General features: G+C 39.7%; 1 protein-coding gene across 2 annotated transcripts; it reads left to right on the forward strand.

Annotated features, from left to right (window-relative positions):
- Window positions 1-542: 542 nt before the first annotated feature.
- Window positions 543-16,433, forward strand: LOC127659404 (protocadherin-10-like). Of its 2 annotated transcripts, none has more exons than XM_052149205.1 (5): window positions 543-3,552; window positions 4,804-4,862; window positions 5,080-5,186; window positions 12,634-12,981; window positions 15,231-16,433. In XM_052149205.1, the coding sequence occupies exons 1-5, from the start codon at window positions 1,006-1,008 to the stop codon at window positions 15,248-15,250; spliced, it is 3,081 nt and encodes a 1,026-aa protein (XP_052005165.1). In that variant the 5' UTR covers window positions 543-1,005; the 3' UTR covers window positions 15,251-16,433. The 2 variants fall into 2 exon arrangements, with proteins under 2 accessions (XP_052005165.1, XP_052005166.1); XM_052149206.1 differs by having other exon boundaries at window positions 12,634-12,791.
- Window positions 16,434-19,357: the final 2,924 nt, after the last annotated feature.

Consider the following 19,357-nt stretch of genomic DNA (forward strand, 5'->3'; position numbering starts at 1 on the left):
AACATATTTTAATTCGGGTGTACAGTTCATATATTAAATGTATGAACTATACATATTCTAATTATACAAATAAGTCGAGTGGTGCACTATGTCCAAATGAGAGAAGTAAAAACCATTGACTGGTTGTTATAATTATTTGCCATTTCTGAACCTTAGACTGGAAGACAATGCAAACATGCTGTGTTTATTATTATTATTATTATTATTATTATTATTATATACATTCTCTACAGTTATTTTACCTCTACATTTTGATTGTAGATTCCCCCTCTCTCTCTCTCTCTCTCTCTCTCTCTTTATCTCTCTCTTTCTGACTCACTCCCATACAAACTCATCAGACATTCCATCCTTGCGACCAGAAATCCCGCAGCTCTGACCAGTGGGCGTGTCTATTTGCCACCAGGAGAACTGACTGATGTAGAATACGACAAATAAAGTTTCAGCTGTGCTGGTGTCGGCTGATCCCATTGGTTGGCGAGGGGAGGGTGCTGCGCGAAAACCGAACAGCTAAGCGCTGGCGCTTCAGTACTGTGCCAGCGGACCCCGCCGAAGCGCATCAGATATACTGGGACCTTTCAGATAACAGGGGGAAAGAAGTATATTGACTGTTGCTATAAAAAGAGACTATAGCTCTAATATTAAAATGCATTTGTTGAATTAACTCTATGGATAATGATAGTGTGTTTTAGCATACACAAAAATATTTATATTTAAAGCAGTGTCAGTTTAATGTACTGTTTGCACTAGTGCAAAAGAAATCGCAGCAACTCAGAATCCAGATCGTATTTGTGGAGGTGTACAGAGGGAATCGCCTTGGGAAATCGGTGCAGTATTACATAGCACTCAGACAGCATGGTTTTTGGCTGACAGCCCCGTTTAAGGAAAGATATTACCCTTGAACCAAAGCCTTACGCGCTTGCTCGCCTTACCTTGGGGAAGAGGGTGATGGTTTTGCTGCAAACTCTACGGAGATAAAATATCCCAAGTGCCCTTTTCGGAGTGGAGATGTTTGTGCTTTTGCTCCTGTTGTGTCTCGCGGATGGGGTAGCATCGCAGATACGTTACTCTGTGCCCGAGGAAGCGGAGCATGGCACGTTTGTGGGAAATATCGCAGAGGATTTTGGACTGGACCTTACCAAACTTTCATCCCGGCGATTTCAGGTGGTGCCCAGCTCACGGACGCCGTACCTGGAAGTAAACTTGGAGAACGGGGTGCTTTTCGTGAACGAGAAGATTGACCGGGAGCGCATCTGTAAGCAGAGCGCCAGCTGTTTGCTTCACCTGGAGGTGTTCCTGGAGAACCCACTCGAGCTATTTCGCGTGGAGATAGAGGTGGTGGACATCAACGACAATCCGCCTAGCTTCCCGGAGACGGACATCACCGTAGAAATATCCGAGAGCGCGACTACTGGCACACGCTTCCCTTTGGAGAGCGCATTCGACCCGGATGTCGGTAGTAACGCACTACGCACCTACGATATCACCAATAACAACTATTTTTACCTAGATGTGCAAACGCAGACTGACGGCAACAAATTCGCCGAGCTGGTTTTGGAAAAGCCACTGGATCGGGAACAACAGGCGACGCACCGTTATGTTCTCACGGCCGTGGACGGTGGCCAGCCTCCCCGGACAGGTACAGCTCTGCTTGTGGTCAGGGTGCTGGACTCCAATGACAACGTCCCAGTGTTTGATCAGCCGGTGTACTCGGTGAACCTGGCCGAGAACGCGCCCGTGGGCACGCTTGTGATCCAGCTTAACGCGACTGACTCGGATGAGGGCCCGAACGGAGAGGTAATTTACTCATTCAGCAACCACATCTCGAACAGAGTGAAAGAACTATTCGATATTGACGCAAGAACGGGCCGTGTAGAGATTAGAGGTGAGGTGGACTTTGAGGAGAGCAGCCTGTATCAGATCTACGTTCAAGCGAAAGATATGGGACCTAATGCCGTGCCCGCGCATTGTAAAGTTTTAGTAAAAGTGGCAGACGTGAATGACAACGCGCCGGAGATTGTCTTCAGCACAGTCACGGAGTCCGTTAGTGAGAATGCAGCCACGGGCACCGTCATCGCGCTGCTCAGCGTCACCGATAAAGACTCTGAGGAGAACGGCCAGACTCATGTTGAGATTCTCGGCGACGTTCCTTTTAAACTCAAAACCTCATTCAGAAATTATTACACTATTGTAACCGACGGTCCTCTCAACCGAGAGAATGTAGATGCGTACACCGTCACTGTGGTTGCGAGAGATAAAGGAGTTCCATCTCTGGCGACAAGCAAATCAATCAAAGTGCATGTGTCCGATGAGAATGACAACGCTCCCACGTTTACGCAGCCTATTTATGATGTGTATGTGACTGAAAACAACGTCCCCGGTGCTTATATTTACGCTGTCAGTGCCGTAGACCCTGACGTTGGACAGAATGCTTATATAACTTACTCCATAGTGGAGTGTGAGATCCAGGGTATGTCAGTGGTCACTTATGTGTCAATCAACTCGGAGAATGGGTATCTTTACGCACTTAGATCTTTTGATTATGAACAACTAAAAGACTTTAGCTTCGTTGTTCAAGCCAGAGACTCGGGCACCCCTGAACTGTGGTCCAACGCCACGGTAAATGTAATTATAGTGGATCAGAACGATAACGCGCCGTCTGTGATTGCGCCTCTTGGAAAAAATGGCACCGCGCGGGAGCCTTTGCCACGCACTGCCGAACCAGGCTATTTGGTCACGCGCATTGTCGCCATGGATGCAGATGATGGAGAGAACGCGCGCTTGTCCTATAGTATACAGCGAGGTAACGAGAATGGCATGTTCCGAATGGACTGGCGCACCGGGGAGTTGCGCACGGCCCGTCGGGTGTCGGCTAAACGAGACCCACAACAGCTTTATGAGTTGCTTATTGAGGTGAGAGATCACGGGCAGCCTCCCATGTCCTGCAGCGCGGTGGTGCAGGTGACACTCGTGGACAGTCTTGTGGAGGGCCACAGTGGAGAGCGCGGCTCCGCCAAGGCCAAAGACGCGTCTCTGGACTTGACACTCATTCTCATCATAGCGCTTGGCTCTGTCTCCTTTATATTTCTCTTGGCCATGATTGTGCTGGCCGTGCGCTGTCAGAAGGACAAAAAGTTGAACATTTACAGCACTTGTCTGGCGAGCGACTGCTGTTGTCTCATAGGCTGTGGGTCGTGCGGGTCAGGTGGCTGCTGCGGGCGTCAGGCCCGGGCCGCCCGAAAAAAGAAGAAACTGAGCAAGTCGGACATCATGCTGGTCCAGAGCACCAATACAGCCAATATGAGCGTGGCGAGCGCTGCGCAGGTGCCCGTGGAGGAATCAGGGAGCTTCGGTTCGCTCCATCAGAGCCAGAACTACTGTTACCAGGTCTGTCTGACTCCAGAATCGGCCAAAACGGACCTGATGTTTATGAAGGCCTGTAGCCCGTCCCGCAGCAACGACACCGAGCACAACCCGTGCGGAGCCATAGTGACCGGGTATGCTGACCAGCAGCAACCTGACATCATATCCAACGGCAGCCTGCTCTCCAGTGAGGTAAGATAAATCTACAAATCTAAAACTCACTCAGAGAATATAATAGCCCATGTGATTGTGTTCCCTTCCAAATGTTCTTCCAAAAAGAACGCATTGGATATTTACTTGGATTTTGATTTGAATTGATACTGAGGAATTAAATTTGGCCGATTTCTTATACATGTCTCAGCATTCTATAGTTTGTCCCACTATTTACATTATGTGAATATGTTTAAATAAAATAGTTTGTCCCACTATTTACATTATGTGAATATGTTTAAATAAAATAGTTTGTCCCACTATTTACATTATGTGAATATGTTTAAATAAAATAGTTTGTCCCACTATTTACATTATGTGAATATGTTTAAATAAAATATTTTGGTAACACTTTACAATGAGGTTATATTTGTTACCATTAGTCAACAACATTAGTTAACATGAACTAACCATGAATAATAATTTGACAGTATCTATTCATCTTGGTTAATGTTAAATTCAACATATAGTAATGCATTTTTAAAATAAAAAGTTGTATATGTTAACAGAAGTTAATGCACTATGAACAAAAATGAACTTACAATGAACAATTATACTTTAATTAATTACCATTAACAAAGAATAATAAATGATGCAATAATATATAGTTCAGTGTTTTTTTCATGATGCCTAATGCATTAGCTAATGTGAACAAATGGAACCTTACTGTAAAGTGTTACCAATATGTATTATATCAGTAATATAATAGTATCATTATATTATATTGTTATCTTATTATATATTGCATTAAAATAACTTAAAAAAACATACAAACAAATATCTTCTGAATAATGATGTTAAACAGGTCGATAAACCATTTTTTTGTTGTGACAGCTACACATTCAATCTATTCTGCTTTAGTATTATATTTTTTATCATGTTGACTATACTGTGGAAGCAGCAGTGGTGGAGTGTAAACATAGTGAGTCACATAACAGATAGATTTGCATGTTTGTGAAAAGCTCCCAGGGTTATAGTGCATTAGATATGCCAGTCACGGTGTTGCTGAGCCTCACAAGAACAAAGATCTGTCTATAGTTGAATTCTGCTGAACAGCAGCATAGCTTAATGATTCTGCCTGCCTGTAAAATCATTGTGATGCCCAGTGAGTGATGCTTGAAATCTGACCTATATTGTTATCATTATTATTATTATTATTATTATTATTGATGTTGTTATTGTATGTGCTCTAGTTGTTGCCAGGCCTATTTCAAATCAACACCTCTCTTGCAGACAAAACACCAGAGAGCAGAGCTCAGTTACTTGGTAGAGCGACCAAGGCGCGTTAACAGGTAAGCACCTGATGGCCACCCCATATGATTTTCCTGACCTTAAATTTATATTCTAAACCTAAATATGTTGGTTTCCTTAAATGTTTGTGTTAAACAAATGGCAAGCATGTTAGACAAAGAGACACAATTTCAAGGCTGAGTTATGGCTGAGTAATATTGTGGTTATAAAAGAGACTTGTGGTATAGCGGTCATTTCAAACCCTCTCTCCTCCCTCAGCTCAGCGTTCCAAGAGGCAGATATTGTGAGCTCAAAAGACAGTGGTCATGGAGACAGCGAGCAGGGAGACAGTGATCATGACGCCATGCATCGCGGACATTCCTCAGGTATGTCTACACAAGTCAATTTCTTTCTTTACTCTCCTCTTGCTTTGTTGTGGAGTGTTTTGTAGTTATTTATTTGTTATGTGACTGAGTCATGGCTTGAAATTGTTGGCTAAGCCTACAATTGTGCAGAATGAAACAGAAGCGGAGAGTATTTCCCCTGTTAAAGGAACCGCTCACCCAAACTTTTTAATTCTGTTGCCATTTACTCACGATGATGATTTACTTCATGATGTTTCATACCTGTATGACTATTTATTTTTCTTTTCTTCAAAAGAGATGTTAGGCAGAATGTAATGGACTGACAGCCTCAGTTGGCATTCAGTTTAATTGTATGGGAAACATAGTAGTGCCAAATTTGTGTGCTCCATGGTAGATAGAAAGACACTGCATGAGGGTGAGTAAATGATGGCAAAATTGTACTCTTTGGGAGAACTATCTCTTTAAGACTACTGGCTGCATGGAGAAGATTAATAGGCGTACAGTTTTATTTTTATAGCTTGGCTGCATGTGTTATCTAAAGTCAAATCACAGCTTTTCAGATTGATCAGAATCTTAGCAGATATATGTTAGGCCACCAAACCGCTAGGTATGGGTGCATAAGCATGCTTTGAGAACTACAGGCATAGTGCAGAATATAATGCAATTGTTTAGAAATACTTACTGATAGGGATTTACTGCTACCACCCATTCACCCAAGACAAGACATGATGGAATTTAGATCAGTCCAGGCAGTCTGTCATCGACTCTTTGGGAATGAGACCAAGTAGGTTGAGCAGTAAAAAAACAAGCGATTCATTGACTGTGTGTGACCCTACCCCCTCCCCCCCACCAAACTCCTCTACACTCGCATTGTCCCCCAACCCTCCTCACTCTTCCACCCTTATCCCTCTATCTGCATTCTACTGATGGAGAACTCTGTTTGTCCACAACTTCATGAGACCACATGTGGTGATCGTGTTGCATTGGAAGAAGTGCTTTGTTGCTAAATGACACCAACTGTACCTTGAAGTGCTTTGTGAAGTTGACTGTATAATATAATTATGGCATAGTTGGACACAAATGAATACAACCATAAAGTTGCATCTTATTATCATTAATTTTGCTTTGGTTGAGCATATGTCCTCTGCTGTTATTCCAGAGCACCATATGCTATGGCTGGGCGTTCAGCTGGACTACTTCAGCTCTCATTTAGCCTATTTTTGTGTTATAAAACATTAGATTAAAATCAAGACTTTTTTCATACAAGGTCAGCTAGCCCATCTGCCTATGTTGTCACAGGCCATCACAGAACATTTGTCTTTTGAGGTACAGCAGCTCTGCAGAGTTTTTTTTTTTTTTTTTGTTCTTGAGTATGTTGTCTCACTAAAATTAATTGTTTTTGCTGCATACTATCTTCCTTAATTAAGATAATTGAAAGCGCCGCTTGGTATGCAGACTTGGATAGCGATCAGGAGAATGCATTGTTCATTTTAATGAGGATTTTCAAGAAACTAGCCTCATCCCTTCAAATTTATTTTAGACAACTTGTTTCTTTTCGTGGGCTTTTTGAAACAGGAAATATCTAATCTGCTAAATACTGAATACATTTCGATGGAGACTGTAGAATTTAGTTGTCTCTACCAGATCAAAATCTGGCCAATTAATTTGTTTTCTAATGCATAAAATGCATATGTAATACATAGCGGAGCACTCCAGAGCTGCTCTGATGAAACGACACACCTGAATCAATTCATTCCAGTTTCATTTCTTTTATCCTGCGGATTTGCCACATGGCAATAGAATCCCTCATTTGGGTTGCAGGTCATGTTTGGAATTCAGAAACAGCTCACTGATCAGTAATTTATTTTCAGCCCGATGCATACCAATTAGCAATTGAAGGTTATTATCAGATCGAATGCTTTGCAGGGCTTTTGCTCAGAGAGCAGCAGAGCAAATGTACTGTAGAGAGAAGGAAATGTTTCAATGGATAATTTCTTTTACAGTCTATTGCTATATCGTATTCCTTCATTTTTAATTTTTCTTTCTCTTTCTCTTTTTCACTTTGTTATGCACAGTGTTAAGTATCATGAAATGGTGATGTTGAGTCACAGTTGTCTTCCTGTACCTTCACATGTGTAAGACTACACATTGTAATTTTTTTCAGTCAAATGTTGTGAAATGCTTCTCTTTTAACACAATAGGCACTATAATAGGATCATTTTTTTCAGCTGGTTGATATAGAGCATTACATTTTCATCAGACCTGAATCTTTTCTGCACTATTGAACTACAAGTCAACAATATAATTACTTTTCCAATTCTTACGCAATACAAAAAGGACACTGGATAAGTACAGAGAGCATTTAATTTCAGAAAATGTCAAGAAATTTTGATAAATGTCTCTCTGCGATTACACAATAAGGAATCGTCTTATCTTGCACTGAATATCAAACTCTCCCTTGTTCGCGCTCTCTCTCTCTCTCTCATCACTTCTACATTCTCTCTATCTCAGATATACAGCATACACAAATAACCTATATATATATATATATATATATATATATATATATATATATATATATATATATATATATATATATATATATATATATGTGTTATATAATTTATGACCTTTGAATATTGTGAAAATTGTCACTGATATAATATTTTGTTTAATGGCTGACAATTTGTTGACTTTCAAGGCAGTCCTATGTTTGGGTCTGTAATTAGGAGAGTCTTACCAAACCCAGGCCTAAGTAGGTTGTTTGCATGTAGCTGCACAGGATTCTAATCCGATTTTAACACAGAAATCCATCGTCTGTGTATTCTGACCTGTCATCTGTCTGAATGGCTAGTCTGAGGTTAGCTAAGAATGTTCCCTATCCCCAACACACGCACAAAAACTACCGATTCCATACCTTCAAAATCTCAGCTTTGTCACTTCATTAATCCTGGAGCTGTAATTACTGACTGTTTTAGATGTGGGGCTTTTAGACACAGGAGCCGAAGGAGATTTAAAATTGCTCACCTCTCTCTCTCATTCTTAGATGTGCACAGTCAAAACGGCACAGCTTACACCTGGTGGGGTGATGGCAGGGGTAAAAGAAGTTGTGCAGCTGTCAAGCACAAACTAATAGGATCTGTTTCTTCACGCTGGCTTTAGTGGTAACGCTGTTGCAGCATTAGCTTCTCTGCTTTATGATTTGTGAGGTCATTCGTGATTGGATATTAGAAGCAGCCTGTTTGAATTATTCCAAAATACCAAGACCAACAGTGACAAAAATGTTTTGAGTGCTTGAATTGGTCAGCAGGATATTATTGTAAATTACTACTGTGCATAACCTATTTTTCATGATTTTTATCTGATCACCCATGCTGTCATCATTTACTCACCCTCAAACTTGTATGCAGTGTTCCCATGAAAATGCTGTTTTCCAGGTCTGGAAAAAGTCATAAAAAAAATTTCAATAATTAATATATATAAGTAGATTTTCTGTCCTTATTATATTTCATGATCTAGATATTTCTCTTTTGTAGAGTACAAAAGCTTACAAGCCAAAGCGATGTCCAAGGGGAAACATAGTGGTCTAAAGCAAAATGGTTTTAAACAATCTGAATCTAGAAATCAGTAATGCTTGGTAAAGTCAAGAATTGACTTTAATTAGAAATTAATTGATAAAAAAGGGTGGCAAGGTACGACTTACTTCTGTGGACAACAAAATGAGATGTCAGGTAGAAAGATAGGAGCTGACTAACTTTCCAGAGCCTAATGGAGCCTTAGTTACCATTCACTTTTTATTGTAAGGAAAAAATATTCATTGAAAATGAATGGTGACTGAAGCTAAACTCTGCCTAGAATCAAATTGTATGTTCCACAGAAGGAAAGTCAAAAGGAGTAACATGAGGTTGAGTAAATAATAAGTATATATACACTCACCTAAAGGATTATTAGGAACACCATACTAATACTGTGTTTGACCCCCTTTCGCCTTCAGAACTGCCTTAATTCTACGTGGCATTGATTCAACAAGGTGCAGAAAGCATTCTTTAGAAATGTTGGCCCATATTGATAGGATAGCATCTTGCAGTTGATGGAGATTTGTGGGATGCACATCCAGGGCACGAAGCTCCCGTTCCACCACATCCCAAACATGCTCTATTGGGTTGAGATCTGGTGACTGTGGGGGCCATTTTAGTACAGTGAACTCATTGTCATGTTCAAGAAACCAATTTGAAATGATTCGAGCTTTGTGACATGGTGCATTATCCTGCTGGAAGTAGCCATCAGAGGATGGGTACATGGTGGCCATAAAGGGATGGACATGGTCAGAAACAATGCTCAGGTAGGCCGTGGCATTTAAACGATGCCCAATTGGCACTAGGGGGCCTAAAGTGTGCCAAGAAAACATCCCCCACACCATTACACCACCACCACCAGCCTGCACAGTGGTTACAAGGCATGATGGATCCATGTTCTCATTCTGTTTACGCCAAATTCTGACTCTACCATCTGAATGTCTCAACAGAAATCGAGACTCATCAGACCAGGCAACATTTTTCCAGTCTTCAACTGTCCAATTTTGGTGAGCTCTTGCAAATTGTAGCCTCTTTTTCCTATTTGTAGTGGAGATGAGTGGTACCCGGTGGGGTCTTCTGCTGTTGTAGCCCATCCGCCTCAAGGTTGTGCGTGTTGTGGCTTCACAAATGCTTTGCTGCATACCTTGGTTGTAACGAGTGGTTATTTCAGGCAAAGTTGCTCTTCTATCAGCTTGAATCAGTCGGCCCATTCTCCTCTGACCTCTAGCATCAGCAAGGCATTTTCGCCCACAGGACTGCCGCATACTGGATGTTTTTCCCTTTTCACACCATTCTTTGTAAGCCCTAGAAATGATTGTGCGTGAAAATCCCAGTAACTGAGCAGATTGTGAAATACTCAGACCGGCCCGTCTGGCACCAACAACCATGCCACACTCAAAATTGTTTAAATCACCTTTCTTTCCTATTCTGACATTCAGTTTGGAGTTCAGGAGATTGTCTTGACCAGGACCACACCCCTAAATGCATTGAAGTAACTGCCATGTGATTGGTTGATTAGATAATTGCATTAATGAGAAATTGAACAGGTTGTTCCTAATAATCCTTTAGGTGAGTGTAGTGTGTGTGTTTATATATATCAATCACTTATTTAGGAACACTATGGTCCTAATAATGCATTAGACATGGTCCTCAGCTGTTGTAGCCCTTCGGCCTCAAGTTTCGACCTAGGAGATCAGCAGTTACAGAAATACTCAAACCAGCCTGTCTGGCACCAACAAACATGCCACAGTCTAAATCACTGAGATCTCATTTTTTCCCTATTCTGATGGTTAATGCAAGCATTAAGTAACGCTCCTGATCTGTATCTGTATGATTTTATGCATTTCACTGCTGCCACACAAATATGTGATTAGATAATCGCATGAATAAGTAGGTGTACAGATGTTCCTAATACAGTGCAAAGTGAGTGTATATTCACACTGAGTGCTGCTAATCGACACTCTAAACTGGGATAGATCTGTGAGACAAAACGTCTAGGTTACGTATGTAACCTCAGTTCCCCGATGGAGGGAATGAGATGTTGTGTCGAAGAAGTGACACTAGGGGTCTCTCTTGAGTGCTGAATATGCCTCTGATCTGTGAAAAAAGGCCAATGAGAAGTTGGCAGATAGTATTTGCATACCCCGCCCCCGGACATACGAGTATAAAGGTGAGGAAATACTATGAGTTCATTCAGGATTTTTCTGAGGACAACAGTGGCTCGGCTCAGCGACTTGGCAGGGAAGACACAACGTCTAATTCCCTCCTTCGGGGAACTGAGGTTACATACGTAACCTAGACGTTCCCCGTCTGTTGCTCACTTCGACGTTGTGTCGAAGAAGTGACACTAGGGGTCCCAATTGGATCGTGCCATGCGCTGAGCCGTATTCGTGAACTTTTGATACAGAAGCGGGCAGGTACTCTGACGTGCAAACGCGACCAGCTGTATTAGGCTGCAAGTACCCTTCCCCAATGCCCCATAAAGTCATCAGATTCCTTCTGGTTACCCTAACAAGGGGAACAAGGTGATGTTGAAAGCAAGCCATGACCGCAACGTTGCCATGGTCATGCCCTCGCAATGAGAGCATGAACCATCCACAAACGCAGCCTCGGTGTGATCGCTACCCAGACACACGAGACAATGCCTGTGGCTGTCTGAAGGTGAGAGCACTCTACCGCATCCAGGAACAACATGGGCGGAAAGGATCTTTACAAAGACGCGTCCTGAAAAGGACGTTCAATGCCGCTGTGTTTTGCTCTTTTAGAGGAAGTTACTCTTTTAAAGAAAATCACTATTTTAAATAACTCTTTCGAGTTGTCTGTGCTGTCGAAGCGCCCAGGGGCAAAAATGCACAGCCGTGCAAGAAGGTGAAAGCCGCTGTTATGCGCCATCAATCCAACAGCATGCAGAGCGTCAGAGGAAAAGGCAGGAACCGGTGTGTTTGACTCGCAGCAGACTGCATGCACTACCATTGGCTCCGAAGAAAATTTCTGAATGAACTCATAGTATTTCCTCGCCTTTATACCCGTATGTCCAAGGCGGGGTATGCAAATACTATCTGCCAACTTCTCATTGGCCTTTTTTCATAGATCAGAGGCATATTCGGCGCTCAAGAGAGACCCCTAGTGTTGCTTCTTCAACACAACGTCGAAGTGAGCGACAGACGGGGAACTCACAGTTAGTGTGTGGCAGGCCTAACATGATTTGTTGCAATAATAGTTTTAAGTTTATTTTTTCATGGAAGGCAAAGTAATATGAGAGAAAGAGAGACAAATGAGTAAAGAGGTTATGACCGCTGTCTCTAAAAAAAGAGAAGGAAAGACATTAGAGGAGTGTGTTTCTGCAAGCTTGCTGTCTCACACAGTTTACCTTTGATGTCAAACAGAAAAAGAGAGAAAAAGACCTCGAGAGGAGATTACAGCATTGACTCCATCCACTTTTTGCGTGTGTGTATGTTTTCCGCACATGCTTTGATCACCGTAATTTGTCATTCAAAAGTCCAAAAAAGGGAAAAGATCACAACCCAGTCTTTCATGATTAGTGCCAAAGACATTTCATGCATAAAGCTTCTAATGTCTTCAAAGTGAATGACATGCATTACATTTCATCTGGATTAACATATTTCTAATGCTTGATAAATCTTAAAAGATGTTGTTTAACTCCAGCCCCCGGCATGTTCTGATTGGTTTAATTAATGCGTTGGTTCAGTCTTTCTATGAGAGAAAACATTGTGGGCAAAGCTTATGAATTTTGTAATGTAGAAACAACTCATATGTATGGTTTATTTGATTTATTTCTGGATTACATTTCCTGCACAATTTCTTGCACAAGTCCATCCACCCACACAGACAATTAAACACAAGCTAACTTCTCACTCTGTTCACTCTCACAGGAGCAGACCTGTTCTCCAACTGTACAGAGGAGTGTAAGGCCCTCGGCCACTCAGATCGCTGCTGGATGCCAAGTTTTGTGCCCACCGAGGCGCGGCAGGGCGCCGATTACCGCAGCAACCTGCATGTTCCGGGCATGGACTCGGTACCTGACTCTGAGGTATTTGAGGGCGAGACATTGGCGAGCGATCAGTCATTCTCCACCTTTGGCAAAGAGACGCCACACCACCCCAACCAGATGCACCAACATCAACACCATCAACACCACCTCAATGTCTCCACACTAGAGAGGAAAGAGTTTGATGCACTTCTGTGTAACTCGCGCATGCCTTACAAAGCTGCCTGTATGTGTGAGTATCTTGAAGAGAGAGCACTTCATCTCTCTTGATCTGACCTAAAAGCATTCCAAATTTAAGGCTTCTGGCATGAAGTGCTGTTGAATTCTCCTCTACAGACCTCTAAACCCTCACATTTCTGCTCTACTTCATCCACCAACATCTGTCCATCTCATCATCCTTCATCAGCTCCTCATACTTTTACTGCTTCCTGGTCTGCACTCGTAAAAATAAAAGTTCCATTTAGAACCAAAAAGTGTTTTAAAACATATTTCCACAAAATAATTATCTAGCGCTTCAAAGAACCATCTATGTACTGCTGTTTTGAAGACCCCTGAAGGGCTTTGCTATTTCTATTAACAGATGAATGGCTGCATTAATACAACAATATCTGAAAAAACAAAAAAACTATATGTAACAACAAAAGTTTATTTTTTTACTCTTTACAATAAAATGTGTAATATTCGGGAACACTTTACAATAAGGTTCTATTTGAAAACATTAGTAAATGCATTAGGTACCAATGTTTTTATAGCATTTATCAATCTTTGTTAATGTAAATTGATATCAGTGTGATTGTTCATTGGGTAACACCTTACAATAAAGTTCTATTTGTTAACATCTGTTAACAAGATAAGTTAACATGAACTTATAACAAACAATATGTTTACAGCATTTACTAATATTTGTTAATGTTAGTTTCAAAATATAGCAATACATTTTTTTAAATCAAAACGTATGAACTTTGAACTACATGAATTAACAATGAACAAATTTTATTTTTATTAACTAAATCTAACTAAGACTACTAAATACTGTAAAAAATATATTGTTCATTTTTTGGTCATGTTAATGCATTAACTAATCTTAATGAATGGATCCTTATTGTAAAGTGTTACACTTCATTGTTAGTTCCTGATGGTTTAGAACTTAAACACATAAACAACTTTTTTTTTTTAAATAATACATATATGTTATTTTAATATATGTTGAAACTATCATTAACCATGATTAGTGCTGCAAAATAATTGTCCATTGTTAATTAGTGTTAACGAATATAAGCATATATTTTTAATTTTAAAAATGGATTAGTATATGCTAAAACTAGCATTCACAAATATTAATAAGTGCTGCAAAAGTATTGTTCACTGTTAATTAATGTTAACTAATGTGGTTAACTAATGTAAATAAATACAGCCATATTGTAATGTTTAAACAAATGTTTAAATCTTTTTTAAACTATAGAGTAGAACTGATTAGAACAGTTCTGCAAAAATCCATTGAAGTTCCTTTATTTTTTAAGAATGCATGATCTACATTTTCTTCATTCATTTACTCATGTTCAAATTATCTCAGAAATTGCACATTTATGCTTTGAGTGTGGAGTTTTACAATGAAATGCTTTCTCAAAATAAAGTATGATTGCTGAAGCCCTATATATTTTAGGTGAAATTCTGTTGTGATATGATGTTAGATTCTGTTTGGTCTGGAATCATTCAAGCATTCTCAGATATCTGACCGTAAGCAAAGACTCACTAGAGATGTAGAGAATGCATTCAGACTGGGAAAAATGCCTAAAAAGAACTTGAAAAACAGAGATAAAAGAAAGGTGAAAACTCCCCTTTGTGTTGCAAAACATTTATTGAGGCAGCGTTTGGCTAGTCATGACAAACATCAGTTCAGTTACTTCAAACAGACACTCTCAGAAGGCTTTGCTTTATAGCAGGCATCAGCAACCTATGGCATGTGGAAGGGGAATCACTGGCACAAAGCAAAAGTGAGAGAGGAGCAGTTCATATGTATTTTATACATATGAATTCCACACCTGGATTCCAATCATCTTGATGTAATCCTTCCTCATGATCATGCAGCAACGTGTTTTCCTGAGCTGAACCATGGTCCAGGAAAATAAGAAATGTTACTCCATGTCAAAAAGGTTGCCGACCCCTGCTGTATAGCATTTGGATTGCCTACGACTGTTTGTATTTTAGAGAGGATGAAGTTGGAGTTGAGACTAATTGAGATATTATTGACTGCTGACTTGTGCTGAAACCTTCACTTATATAGCAGTGAAAAAGCGCTCAGAGGTTTCATGAGGGTAGTGCATTTGACTTGGATGAAACAGTTAATCTTGGGCTTTATCAAAGATCTACTTCTGTAGAAACCAATATCATGGGCTTTTGATAGCTTACCACAACACAATATGCATTTTGCAGTCACTAAAGCACACTTTTAATAAGCTCTCTGTCTTTTTCTGTTTGTAGCGCAGAAAAGGATTTGCTAGCTCTTTCCGAGTGGACATACCAGAGACGGCCTGAATTTGCACAGTCAGTGAAACTGATGGAAAATTGAAGAGCATCAAGTTTTCAGACTCTATTTCCAGAGGCATCAGATCGTGTGTTCCTGAAGGCTTCCGGAGCCTCCAGGAGATCAACAAACTCGATGAAAGAGTCAGAATCGCAGAGCTAGATATAAAGCCAGACAGCTGGACACAACACACTTCTCAGCAGGACTGAGACAGAGCGGAGGACAAAACTGGACCTTTAAAAAAAAAAAAAGAAAAAACAAAAGACGTTGAAGATGAGGAGAGAAACAAGAGGAAGATTGGTCCTCTTGGGTTCTGAGTGTGCCTGTTTACAGCACTACTGTACATCGGAAAAAAAAAGCGAAACAATGAGAAAGATGAAGAGAACCACCAACAAAAACTACAAAAATGGAGATATATTCACTGAGCCCTTTAGTTGTTTATGTACACACACAGACACCACTGAAAAGCCAATTGTACAGGAAATTCATTTGCGCATTACAAATGCAATATTGTTCTTTTAGACATGACTGTTTTTATATTATGTGTGCGGCTATGTGTTTGATTAGGTGCTTTACCTATTCCAACTCTTTGTGACAAGAAAAAAAAAGCAACGGATTCCACAGAGGGATTTCTTTCCAACAGGGTTTAGTGTTTCACGTCTTGAGCAGGACAACAGTGGCCTAAATCTTACTCTCTCAGACAATACGTAGGTTATATCACGTGTGAGAAGTCTTTACTGTACTCTTTTAAACTTCAAAATAAATATAAATCTATATCTATAAATCTATCTATATATACTTTTTCTGAATGTGCGGTGTTCATTTGAGGCGTTTTTCCAGTGTAGTGTGTAAAGCTTCTTGAGGAAGCCATTAGCAACAGTAATATACTTTACAGGGGTTCTCAATGTGACAGAAAGCCTTATCTCCAAACTTTTCATAAATTTTTTCCACTTTTGGAAACTGAAATTAGTGTCTTTAAATAAAAAAGAGGAGTAATAATCTAGATTTTAAAACATGGCAGTTGTGTATTGCAGTAGCCAAATAGGTCCATTTGGAAATTTGAAGCCAAATATGAAAGGTGCACACAAAGCAAACATACACTGATACTGATATTTACATACACAGACACACACTCACATACATGCACACAAACACCTTAATGCTAGAAGGTGACAAATAAACTGAAAATGTATACTTACAAATTAGACTCATGTGTTTTATTTTAAGGATGAGATACTTGACAATCTTTTACGTTTAGATTAACTAATGCAGGCAGTTCCATAATTAAGTCACGTTCCCACCAAAACTGATACAAACCTCAGCTGTCAGTTTTGTTGCACATCTAAGGAGAAAAGATTGCTTCTGTTTTAGCACACATCTATGCAAGAAACCAAAGGTGCAGCTAATTTGTTCAAAACAAAGATTGCAAATACACTTTTTACACTAACGTACAAAAATTGAGGAAAATTTGTTACAAATATAAGATTTTTTTTTTATTTGCCACAAGTTCTCATGCTTTGGATTTGTTGATGAATGAGGCATACTGTATGATCTGACCCCTAAGAACCACCTTAAGTGCCTCCCAAGCCACACCCACAGAGAATACCGAGGACCAGTTGGTCTCCATATAAACATTGATTTCAGCCTTTAACATTTGTTGGAATTCAGGATTTTGCAGGATTTTTACAAACTATATGATTACCTTTTCTCCATATGTGGCAGCCCCTCTAAACTCACCAGGGCATGATCTGAGACTAAGATGTTTCCAATTGATCAGTCAACATCAGATGAAATGAGGGTTTATATATATATATATATATATATATATATATATATATATATATATATATATATATATATATATATAAATGATCACCTGATCATCAGCGTTAGGTGCGTAAATATTAGCTAAATTCAAACTTTGCCCTTGAATTTCTGCTAAAACAATAATGACTCTTCCTAATTTATCTATAATCTGTTTGAGACATTTTAATTGCAGATGTTTACTAATCAGTGTAATAACTCCCCTGCTCTTACTTGAGCCAGCACTAAAGAAAAAATTTCCACACCCATATCTTCAAAAAAGTATGAGCTTCCTGCTGCAAATGCATTTCTTGAAAAAACACTATATCATATTTCTTACGTTTAAGAAGAGAAATAACTTTCCTTCTTTTAAGGGATGCCCCAAACCATTCACTTTCCACATGGAGGGAGACAATCTACTCATACTAGCATTTGACATTTTGACATATTAGAAAAAATAGATTGAGTGTCAAAAATAAAATAATAAAGACCACTTTCCACATTACTGCAACAATCAAATCCCAAACTTCCCCCAGAACCAAAAAATGCAAAATATACTCCACAAAACAAACTCCAACCAATAGGAGGCATAAGCACAAAGAATGTGCAGATTTATCCACAACACTGTACAGAAGGAGTGCTGCTATACAAAACAAACTCCAGCCGCTATGCGGAACAGCACAAAAAGAAACAAAAAAGGCCAGAATTGATCAGGGCCTGTCTCCCTCAGTGGATCGACGAGGTGGGACGCTGTGAGCTCGCTCAATTTCCAGCTTACAGCCTGTTATGTAAAGCAGATTCGGAAAGAGCCCGTCCAGGAATTCCACCATATTCTGACCCTCTTCTCCCTCAGGAATTCCAACAATTCGGACGTTATTCCTCTGATTACGATTCACCATATCCTCCAACTTTTCCCAGATGCGCTCCAAATTCACCTTGGTCACTAGCAGATTAGCAGCTTTTTTTTAACATACGTCACTCCTGCAACCATCTCAGTGAATTTCACCTCCATGGCTGTGATTGATCGAAGTATTGCAGCAAGTAAGCGATGACCTTCTTCATCATTCAACAATTCTCTGCCAATCTCTTTCGATTCTCCTGTCAAATTGCTCAGGGTCTCTGTGTTATATAAAGTACTATCAATATTTGCGTTAGCATTTATTTGCAGAAAATGGTAATGAGCCATTATTATTGTGTTGTTTATAAATGAATATGAACTTGTTTTCTTTGCTTCATTTGAGGTCTTAAAACACTGCATGTTTTTTGTTATTTTGACAAGTTGTCATTTTCTGCAAATAAATGCTCTAAATGACAATATTTTTATTTGGAATTTGGGAGAAATTTTGTCAGTACTTTATAGAATAAAATAAAAATATAAATTGTACTCAAACACATACCTATAAATAGTAAATCCAAAGAAACTGATCATTTTTGCATTGGTCTCTTATTTTTTCCAGAGATATATATATATATATATATAATTTCAATTTAAAGCCAGTCGCACAGAACTAAACTTAATGCAGCACGAACCAAAGGAAAAAAAGCAATGTGATCATATCTCATTTTCCATAAAATGAACTCCATTATTTTTGACCTCCACTCACATTAATCTCTTTCACAAACCACAGGGTTTAATATCTGAACACTGCAGCAGACAGAAGGACCTAAATACAGAAATCAATGGGCTAAAATTAGAATAATTAAAGAAATAAAATAAATGACTCACAATTCCCCAAACAAGTCATACATTTCCCTGGAACGTCGATTTGAGATTTTGCAGACATGCTTTTAAATCAACTTTTAAAAGTCACTCAGAGAAGTTTGGTTTACTTTTTTTGGATTTTATTGAGGGTGAATCAAATACATTTTTAGAGCAGGATCTTATTTGTATAGCATGTAAAATGCGAAGAGGGGGTGAATGAGGCCTCAAATGAAGAATGTAAGGTGGGTGTTGGAGAACGCTTTGTGCAGGGGCCTCTGATAGATTGAAGTTCAACAGAAAATCTGTCCTCATAAATATGCTAACAGCCCATGTCAGACTCTTTTCTTTCAACTCCCTCACACCTTCATCCTCCCTCCCCATATCTCACACCTCGTTTCCAGCTACTTCCTCATGCACACACCTCATCTCCTCTGACAGGTCAGCACTCCATTTGTTCTCTCTCACTGATGACATATATGAGGCCAACTTTTGTTCTCCAAAGGGGGAAGAAAAATAAGAGCTTATTCTGTGCTGGTTTGTCAAGATGTTCCGTGTCTGTTCTCACTTCAAAATGTTTCT

Source organism: Xyrauchen texanus, chromosome 19 (assembly GCF_025860055.1).
Source record: "Xyrauchen texanus isolate HMW12.3.18 chromosome 19, RBS_HiC_50CHRs, whole genome shotgun sequence".
Classification (NCBI taxonomy): Eukaryota; Metazoa; Chordata; class Actinopteri; order Cypriniformes; family Catostomidae; genus Xyrauchen; species Xyrauchen texanus.

Excerpts from the sequence above, each read along its gene's own strand:
- LOC127659404 (XM_052149205.1), top strand. The coding sequence starts at position 1,006 with ATGTTTGTGCTTTTGCTCCTGTTGTGTCTCGCGGATGGGGTAGCATCG. Across the intron at positions 5,187-12,633 it reads GCATCGCGGACATTCCTCAG|GAGCAGACCTGTTCTCCAAC; the intron begins GTATGTCTACAC and ends TCACTCTCACAG. Across the intron at positions 12,982-15,230 it reads TTACAAAGCTGCCTGTATGT|CGCAGAAAAGGATTTGCTAG; the intron begins GTGAGTATCTTG and ends TTCTGTTTGTAG.